The sequence below is a fragment of the Meriones unguiculatus genome, chromosome 21, assembly GCF_030254825.1.
Source record: "Meriones unguiculatus strain TT.TT164.6M chromosome 21, Bangor_MerUng_6.1, whole genome shotgun sequence".
Lineage (NCBI taxonomy): Eukaryota > Metazoa > Chordata > Mammalia > Rodentia > Muridae > Meriones > Meriones unguiculatus.
In genome coordinates, this window is record NC_083368.1 from 33,374,119 (window position 1) to 33,384,256 (window position 10,138).

Consider the following 10,138-nt stretch of genomic DNA (forward strand, 5'->3'; position numbering starts at 1 on the left):
AGTGTAGGAGGCATTTTGGAAATGGTAATAGCGGGTGCAATGCACAACATTATGAATATAGTTAATACAGCTGAACTGGTCACTTGAAAATTGCTAAAACACCACACTATGTAACTTTTAACACAATGAAAAAGAAGTACACTATTATTAATGAACAACGAGCAACTCTATAACATAAAAGAATTTTAATACAACATATGTTTGAACTCACTAAGTTCTCTCTCGGTTGTAATTTCAGAGATCTTGGAATTTTAGGGGTGGTTTCCAGTGGCGTTATTCTGACTACTGCGTGCATTTCTATATTCAGTCTCTTTCTCAGGTCATCTGGAATCTGCAATTTAAAAATAATAGTAAGAATATAAAACTGCTCAAAGACTGATTAAAGTACTTCAGAGCCTAAATTTGATATTACTTCCTATTAATTCAGGTGAAAGCACAGAGGTCATCACGCAGTCCTACCATACTGATTCATAGCTGTGATAGCCTGCTTGGCTGCTTCGGTCAACATACGGGGAGTACTGGGAGACCTAGAAACAGTGGAAATTCATTATTCCTGTTTTATGAACTGGGAAGGCTAGCGGCAAGGCACTGGCAGAGTTGGGCTGGTGAGGCCTAGTGTGTGAAGACATGCTTGCTGCACCCTCACTGGGCAAGAGGGGAGAAGAAGCTCAAGAGGGCATCTCCCAAAAGGACATCAGTTGCACTCGAGGCTTCCCCCTCAGAACCTAATAATCCCCAAAAAGGTCTCACGTCCTGCCACGGTCACTTGGTTTGACTATAGTAAACGTAGGACCATCTGAAAAGTCCTTGTATTTGTGTGTGAAAGTTGAGAACCACTGAAAAAGCTGCAGTAGTTAAACCTGATCACAATCTGCCACAGATACAATTCAATCCAAAAAGGAAAGGGTAAAACTTGCCACCCTCATTCATAAAATATTCTAAACTTAGATTATGAGGATGGCCACACAATATTATACTAATAACAACTTTTGCACACATTGAATTGTACACATTAACTTTCATTTCAATAAAGATGTTAAACAATTCTTTAAAATTCTTTTTAGACTTTTCTTTCATGTGTGTGTTCTGCCTGTATGTCTGGCCTTCACAAGCATGCCTGGTACCCATGGAGGCAAGAAGGGGATGTGGGATCCCCTCAGACTGGAGTTGCAGATGGTTGCGAGCTATCATGTGGGTGTTGAAAATCAAACCTGGGTCCTCCGCAAAAGCAATGAGTATACTTAAGCAATGCTCTAGTGCCCCTCAACTTCTTATCTCTCCAAATGGTAGTAAGTACTAAAAGACTACAGAGGGATGGGAGACACTCCTCCACACGGAGACCTCTAGAGACTCTGACGGGTCTTCAATTTATTGTAATTCAAAGTCTGGGAAAGATTACATAACAAGTTTCTCCCCAAATTCTAAACCTCATACTAACCCAGACTTTCCCAAGGTGCAGAGGTTCTATACTTTTGGTGAACTTTGCAGTATTCTTCACCTCCTCCAGGCCATTCCAGACGACCTTCAGCACACAGGCCTCCCCAGCTTCCTCGCTGTGGACCGAGCTGATCTGCTTCTGATCTGCAGGCTCTGACAGGGCCTTCTCCTTTTCGGCTGACAGGACGCTCTGCTTACTTTTGCCTTGCTGTTGTTTTGGAGAGTGTAGCTTAACTAGTTTTGCGTAGATCACAGTAAAGCTGGGCTCTGCATCAAAATATTCTTGGTCCCATGGAAATACATGGACAGTGCAGTGTTTGTGAAACACAGAGGTGGCGGGTGTGTGATGCACACTGGGAGGCTGAACTTGGCACACTCTGAAAATACTGTCCAGAGGAACAGCCTGTGACTGCATGGTTCTAAAAGCACCGACTTCCAATGAGCCCCAGGATGCCTCTGGTTTATTGTCAGGCCCAAGAGAAAACATGCTCCCTAGCACGGTCCACCAGCGTGGCTTCAGTGATGAGTGACTCGGGACTTCTTCTGAGTCTGTTCCATTAGACCCAGCGACACCCTCTGTGTTCACATGGAGCTGCTTAGTTCGAAATTCTGTTGATGTTCCTTTCTGCTCTCGTCCATAACCACGAAACTGCCCAGGGGCATCTCCTGCTTTTGGGAACGTGTTCTCTTTGGCTTGGCGCATCTTTGGCTGAATGAGGAGTCTGGTGTTAGTTTCTAGCCTCCCGTAAGGGGCAGTTGGCATCAGAGCAACTGGGTAGGAAACAGAGCCCATTAGTACACATTCACCTCTGGTCCAGACTTGGCATTCCAGTGTAGAGAATGACAGCAAATATTACAATATCACCTACCTATTTGGATGAATATGTAAGTCTGCTGGTCAACCCAGATGGGAAAGACGGCTTTAGGAAAAACTATTCGAATTTGATCTAGAAGATGTTGTTCAAGAGAAATGGCATGCAGCTCCTAGAACCGACAGAGAGCAAGGTTAGATCACGCTGCCTTCAGATCATTCCACACCTGGTAAGGAATCTCCACTCTTCCTTTTAAAGTTTATTGTTATATTTAAAGTACGCATGATGCGATAGGACGTATGTGGCAGATCCAAGATCCAAGCTAACCTTTTGTTGTTTTGTTTCTGTGTCAAGAGAAGCTAAAGTCTACTTATTTAGAATTAATCCCCCTGAGCAAAGGTGGCACACATCTTTTACCCCAGCACCCACCCGGGAGGCAGAGGCAGGTGGGTCTCTGTGAATTTGAGGCCTGCCTGGTCTACAGAATGTGTTCCAAGAGAACCAGGGCTACACAGAGAAACCCTGTCTTGAGAAATCAAATCAAATTAAATAATTAATACCAAACACGATTGTCTCATCTGTGGTTTTCATGTCATAGGTTAGCTCTCTCCCAAGTCATTCTTATAATTCAGACTAACTCGGGATACATAAAGCAGCCCAGAAAAACCTAACAACTGATGCCGAGACGTGGGTTAGCCTTACAGTGAGACAACACTTAGCTTTTCTTTACCAGAATCTCCCAGTCGTCTGCTGAGAGGGGTTCCACCTCAACTTGCTGACAAGACACCACATGGGAACAAGGCCTGAGAAAAACCTGGACAAAGAAGCCAGACATGCAAGATTACTTTTGTAAGAGTTTTCTCTAGAACGTAAAATCTCTCTTTAGGTAAGGTTCTGTCTTACTGTCACTGTCTCTGTCTGGCCCTCTGTCTTTCTCTTTTTCTCTTCCCTCTTACACATCTCAGATAACAAATATTAAGTACTTATTCTGAGCAAGGCCTTGATATATTCAGCATTTTAGGGGAAAAAATGTTTCACAATGGACTACAGAACAAAGGAACATCCGAGCACAACCTATTTTCAAAAGTAAATAAAGAAATTCCTGGAAAGAAGTTGAAGAGTCAGGTGAGACAGCAATGTGCCTGTAATCCCAGCTACTCTGAAGGCAGAGGCAGGAGAACCCTCAGTTCAAGGATGGCCTCGGCAATGGACTCAGATCTACCAAAAAATAAAAAACAGGGGCGGAAGAGATGGCTCAGTGGTTCAGAATACTAGCTGATTTTCTAGAAGACCCAGACTCAATTCCCAGCACCCATACGGCACCTCACAACTGTCTGTAGCTCCAGTCTCAGGGGCTCTAATGCCCTCTTCTGGCCTCTACTGGCACTGCATGCATGTGCTACATAGACACACCATGCAAACCACCCTTCTCATACACACACACACACACACACACACACACACACACACACGCACACACAGAGCAAAGTGCATGCTATGTGTGCCACCTCATGGCACCAACACAGAAACAGCCATGAGAAACGGCTTCTTTAATCCCAGCACTGAGGGGGCAGAGACAGGCTGCTCCTTGAGGCTTGCTGGCTAGCAAGGCTCCAGGTTCAGTGAAAGACCCTGTTTCAATAGCTAGAGGTGACGGGCAGGGGAGATGGCTCAGCAGCTAACAGCAGGGAGGTCCTCTCTTCCAAACGACTAGAGTTCGGCTTCCAGCCCTCATGTCAGATGGCTCACAGTTCCAGGAGGATCTGACTTCCTTCTGGCAGCTGTGGGTATTTATACTCCCATGCACATACCGGCATTTGGACATACAATGAAGAAAAAAATCTTAAAAAAACCAACAAAGGCCAAAGGTGGAGAGCAATTAAGAAAAACATTTGATGTCAACCTCTGGTCTCCACAGGCATGTACACTCACACGCGCCCCCACCTTCCCTCCCTTAAACAGACCAAAATTCTAGCAAAAAAAGCAGGGTACACAAAAGCCTACTGCAAGGCTTCTGGACTTCTCATGAATGACCTGTTTTAATCATCAAATGCGTGCATTAATAAAACCATCCGCGAGTTCAGAATAAGTTAAAAGAGATGTGGCACTCTCATGTTCTGCTGTGAGAAATTGGCAATAGAGGACAATCTGGCTCCATCCATTGAGACCCTAAATGTATCACCTCCAGACATGATGAGTCCAGCTTTGACATTTTATTCCCTGTTGGCTCAAGAAGTAGCCGTAACCTGAAAACCTGAAATTTAAATGCTCTGAACTCTGAAACTTTCTGAGCTATTCATATTTTACATTTTAGAGCAATTCTCGATTTAGAATTTTGAATGTCCAACTGGTAGGCTATGCAAATACTCCCAGGTCTGAAGCATACTTGGCCACAAGCATCACATAGGAGACATCCAGGCTACTCAGGATTCTGAGAGAGTACAAAACCAGTTCCAGAAAAGTAAGACACTGGGGCTCTGGGAGCTAGCACCTGCTGTCTGCTCCTGCTAATGACACTCCACCACCTGTGGAGAGAAAATGCTAGAGAAAAAAAACCCCAAAACCTGCCATCTGTATTAAACATCTTTTTCTTGGCAGTGTTCCTAAACAACACAGCTATTTACACAGCACTAAACGCCGAGTTAAGAATTTTAGGTCTCTAGTGGTGGCTTTAAGAAAACCTGGTAATGTGCAGAGGTTTTGGCAAATACCATGCCATCGTATAAAAAAGATACGAACATCTAAAGACCGTGACATCCACGGGTGCTAGTGGGAGTAACTCCAACTCATTCCCAGGGATGACTGTACATGGGAAAGTATGTGATACACTTTGTGGGGTAAAAATTATGGGAAATATGTCTGAGTTTCTTCTTTTAGTCCTAAAGGCCTAGCTGGATCACAACAAACAGTAGCATACATTCTAAAGTGGGGTTTAGGGAACGGGAAAAATGGAACTTTTACTTTCAATCAAATTTTAAGTGGATATTTAAATTGAAGATTTAAAGTATTTAAAATTAATAAACTGATGAAAATAATATAACAAAATATAGACACAAGTCCTTATGCTTTGTGGTCTACAATACAATTATGGGAAAGACAGAAATGTAAAAAAAAAAAAAAACAAAAAACAAAAAAACACTACCTGTTGAATCAAGTAAGATCATGGGAGGTGAGAAGTTTTGTTAGAAAAAAATAATAAACAAGCCACATCCATAATCCCAGAACTTAGGAGGGTGAATCAGGAAAATCAAAGAGTTCAGAGTTCATCCTCAGCAACATAGTGAGCTCTTTAAAAGAAGGAAGGAAGGAAGAAAGGAAGGAAGGACGGATGAAAGAGGGGGGGAGGTAAAACAGAGCCAGAGTGATGATGGTGCAGTGGGTGAAGGCCCATGCCATCAAGCCTGACCATCTGAGTTCAATCACTGGGACTCTTGTGGTAAAAAGAGAGAAGAGATTCCTGCAAATTCTCCTCAGACCTCCATATTCCACAAGCATCCCCTTTGGTCTCCTCTTGGCCCTGCCAACTCCCTTTGCCCCCAATCCCACCAACAACATACGCACACAAAATAAATAATAAAATTGTGACAGAAACTAAAACGAAGTTCTAAAATAAGAAGAAAACCCAATACTCAAAAACCAAAGATAATTTCACAAAAATTGACTGGAAAATGAGCAACTAGAGTGCCAAGTTAAGTAGGAAGCATGTTAAAGATAAGATTGCGACTTAGAAAATATAGGGTTTGGTTTGTTTTTTTTTTTAGTATCTTGGCCTAGTTATAATAGCATACAAATGATCTTTCTTCAGAATACCTGAGCTTTAGGACACGACATTAAAAGGAGGTGACCGCCAACATTCTTTGTGCTTACCTGTTCTCCACTTGAGAGTCCAAGTTTCTGACCAACTTGTCTGTTAATTTCAGCCACATTTTCACCTTGATCATGAAAATGTCTGCCTTCCACCCAGCTCAAGTATGTGGGCTGGCGATCGCCGCTTACTTCTATAGCTTGATTCTATTCATCCAAATGATGGGAGAGAAAAGGGGTTCAAAAGCCTTAATGTTTTTTTTTCCTCTGGATTCAGATAAGCAACTATGATACTACATACAACCACAAGAAGTGCTAGAGATAATCACTCTTTCTGCACATTTGTAATTTAAAACCTATAATCATTTAAAGCATCCACTACTGGGCTGGAGAGACGGCTCAGTGGTTCAGCCTATAGGGGATCCAGTTCTGTCCTCCTCTGGCCTCCACAGGTACCCTCACATGTGACAGACAGACAGACAGACAAATAATGAAAAATAAATCATTAAGATTAAAAACATTTGAGAATAGCACAACATGAAAATAACATAATATTTAAGTTTGTGGCTAAGAATTAAAAGACCAATGTCCCCTACAGTTAAAGGATTATACAGCCAAGGTTGTTGCTGCATGTCTATGATCCTAGCACTTGGGAGGCTGAGGCAGGAGAGTGTGACTAAAGGTCAGCTTGGGTTATAGAGTGACATCCTGTCTCTGAAAAAAAAAAAAATTTACACTCATAGGAATCTTGGTAAATACACGTACTTGGAAAGAAAAAAATTCCTTTCACAAAAACAGAACCATATGAACAAGTTTGCGTACTTCTTGCTAACCCTTTTTAGTCAGTGATTCGTGCATTTGTATACTATGGACAAGATTTAATATTGCCTTACCTCTTTACTGTTACTATTGCACAAACATTTCCACACATTTACCACTTTTTAGTAAAAACAAAAACAAAAACCAGCACCTTGATGGACAGTCCTGAGGACTTGTTATCTCAGGAAGCTTACGTTATTAAATTTATTTCTCCATGTCAAAATAAATTGCCCTTGAAACACTGAACACCAAACTCTCTCATTTACACCAAATTTCAGTACTTCATATTTCTTTAAACAGGACAAATTGCAAAGAATCCTGGAGCCCCTTCTGAGGCAATAAGGTATTCAAACACACTCACTAGCAAACTTTTGTATATAAGTAGGTCACTGTTAGCCAAGCATGATGGTGTGTCTTTAATCCCGGCAGAAGCAGGCAGATCTTTGAGTTTGAGGCCAGCCTGATCTACAGATGAGTTCCAGAACAGCCAGGGCTACACAGAGAAAGCCTGTCTGGAAAGAACAAAACAAAACAAAACCCACTCTCTATCCTTTAGCTGCATAATGTTTCTCACAACATCCAAACAATGATCCAACTGGCTTTGCTGACAAAGGTCATTCAGCCAAGTACAATTTGATAAAAGAAAGCCCTGGCTTTGGAGTCAAAAGTTCTAGGTGACAATCTAGACTACAAGAGCAAAGGTAACCAGGCCCCAGGCACTTTCTATGTGGTTTCATAAGTTGCTGATACTTCAGCTCAGTTCCCCCTATCTCATAAGAAAGCTTTAAACCCAGACACATTAGAGGAGGAAATGTGAAGTACAGCCTGAAATGTCTAAAACATCTACTAGTTCACTAGGGGAAAACAAAAGGAAAAAAATCAACTCTATCAGACAAGAAAAACATTTCGGTCTTGGTGTGGATCCAGTTACTAGCTACACTATGTCACGATCTACACTCAGTGATAATGCGCAAACTAATGTCCTAAGCTGACTTTTACACTGATTTTCATTAGAACCACAGAAGCCTTCTGATGGAGAGATTAGAGTCCCTTTCATGACAAGAAATGTGCTGATTATTTGCTTTGGCCCACATTGTATTATCAATGTCACCATGAAAGAAACAATCAGATGAACCAATCAAATGCCTGAGGGGTGCCTAGGTCTAAGACCTCGGCTATCTCTTGCCAACATAAGGAAATGACAAATCTATGCTTGGCAATTTCTGGATGAGATTTAGGTCCCTTTTCTGCATTCAGCCTCAGTAGGAATCCTCCTTCTGTTGCAATCACAGCATACCCTGAGATTAAAATATACAGGTGATTGCATGGAGGCAGTGGTTCTCATCTGGGAGTGACTGTCCCTGAAGGACATTTGTGTCTGAAGATGGTTTGGGGTATCACAATGGGAGACACTACTCATATCTAGTAGACAGGGGTCATGATGGCATGGTGGCCCACACACTTAATCCTCACACTCAGGAAGAAGAAGCAGGTGATCTCTCTGAGTTTGAAGCCAGCCTGGTCAACATGGGAGTTCCAAGCCAGCCAGAACTACATAATGAGTCCCTATCTAATAGCAGAAAACCTAGCAAGAACTAAGGGTTGTCCAGTCTGACTGAGAACTTCTACATTAAATATCTACTTGGAACCAATCCTTAAATAAGGACTGTGTGAATAAAAAAAGACATTTTGCTTGAAACAAAATAATATGCAACAAATGAGACACATCATATAAATTATGAAGTTCTTGAGTGTGATGGTGCACGCCTGTAATTCCAGCACTCTGGGAGGCAGAAGCAGGTGGATCTCTGTGAGCTCGAGGATGGTATGATCTGCAAAGTGAGTCCAGGGCAGCCAAGGCTACACAGAGAAAACCTGAGTTGAAAACAAATAAATACATAAACAAATAATCCTAAAAAGGACATAACTATGGCCAACAGAGATCCACAGAGCTACGTGGGAGAAGGATTATGCTATTGTTAAAGGCACGCTTTATATGAAAGGAGGGGGACTTTAATGGGGGGGGGGCATAGAACCAGCAAAAGAGCAGAGGCAGGAGTGAGATCAGTCAGGTAAGAAGCAGCGGCAGGCTAGTGTCACTGACACAGGTGAGGGCAGACAAGAAGGCAAACTGGCTACATGAAAACCGAACTGGCCTCGGACTTCTGGTATCCTTGTGTTTGAGAATAGGGAATTGACCTAGATAACTTAAGGTCCTTTCACTGTTAGCCTTTCATGGCGATATAACCATGGGTCTCAATTCTGTATATTCAGGTAGCCTGAATATTTATTACAGATCTTTTAAAGATCTGTTCCTCAAGATTCTGGTTCAGCAAGTCTGAGGAAAAGCCAGAATATCTGTATTCTGAAAACCTTTAGGTAAACCAGATAAAGGTCACTGTTGCAACCTTTCCTCCCAATACTGCATTATCAGGGCTTCAACTCAAATGAAACAATTCAACCTAAATTCCTAACTCACGACCCTTTCCGCGGGGGCAGGGGGGAGCTGTCACTTTATTAACCTTTGGCACCGGTTGGAAACCTTCGTAATCGACAAACCAAGACCTCCGTGGCAGCACCGGCAGGAGAACGCTTGAACAAAACACCCAAGAGCTCCGCGGAGCTTTCCAACCTGGAGTGAGGGTTGCTTGTGAATGCTGAGGTAGAAGCCTAGCAAATTCAGGCTGGTTTAACCGAGCGCAAGGGCTGGACTGGAAAGCCCGCTGCAGGATCTCGGGGATGCACTGTCGGTGACGTGCGTGCGCACGCGGCCACCCCACGCCGAGCCCGAGGGGGGCCTCGCTCACGCCCCCGGGGGGGAAAGGTGTCAGAGGACACCGCGAGGGACGGCGGCGGCGGCCGACCCCAGGCGTGGCTCAGGCGTCGGGCGAGCGCGTTACCTGCAGCAGGTGCAGCTGGGCCGCGAGGCGCCGCGGCAGATGGAGGAAGCAGTCCCGAACGTTCGTGAAGGCCACCGTCGCGACCGCCCCTCCGGACCCCGCACCCGCTACGCGCTCGCTGCTCCACATCGTCCAGAGCGAGGTTCAACTCTCCCCGGAGAGCAGGGTCCGCCCCCTTCCCGTCAGGCCCGGGCGTCAGGGTCCGAGGACATCGATCGGTCCCGCCCCCCGCCCCGCCTCCTTCCACATGCCCGGCTGCCGTCCCTCTCCGGTCTCTCCTCCCGGACCCTAGGGGGCGGCATGTCGCTTACGGCTGGCTCGCTCTCAGGAAACGATTGTCGATGGGGTCGATTCTCCAGCCAATCC

The 10,138-nt window shown here is 44.1% G+C and overlaps 1 protein-coding gene across 1 annotated transcript in view; it reads right to left on the minus strand.

Moving 5' to 3' along the window:
• The window catches only part of Pex1 (peroxisomal biogenesis factor 1), a 38,728-nt gene extending 28,773 nt beyond the window's left edge, over window positions 1-9,955 (minus strand). The window contains exons 1-6 of the mRNA XM_021664125.2: window positions 9,773-9,955; window positions 6,117-6,260; window positions 2,980-3,063; window positions 2,307-2,421; window positions 1,439-2,208; window positions 212-331 (exon numbers count right to left, since the gene is read on the minus strand). Of these exons, the coding sequence (XP_021519800.1) occupies window positions 212-331; window positions 1,439-2,208; window positions 2,307-2,421; window positions 2,980-3,063; window positions 6,117-6,260; window positions 9,773-9,901 (1,362 nt within the window). The 5' untranslated portion in view covers window positions 9,902-9,955. The remainder of the gene's footprint in view (window positions 1-211; window positions 332-1,438; window positions 2,209-2,306; window positions 2,422-2,979; window positions 3,064-6,116; window positions 6,261-9,772) is intronic.
• Between the last annotated feature and the right edge of the window lie 183 nt (window positions 9,956-10,138).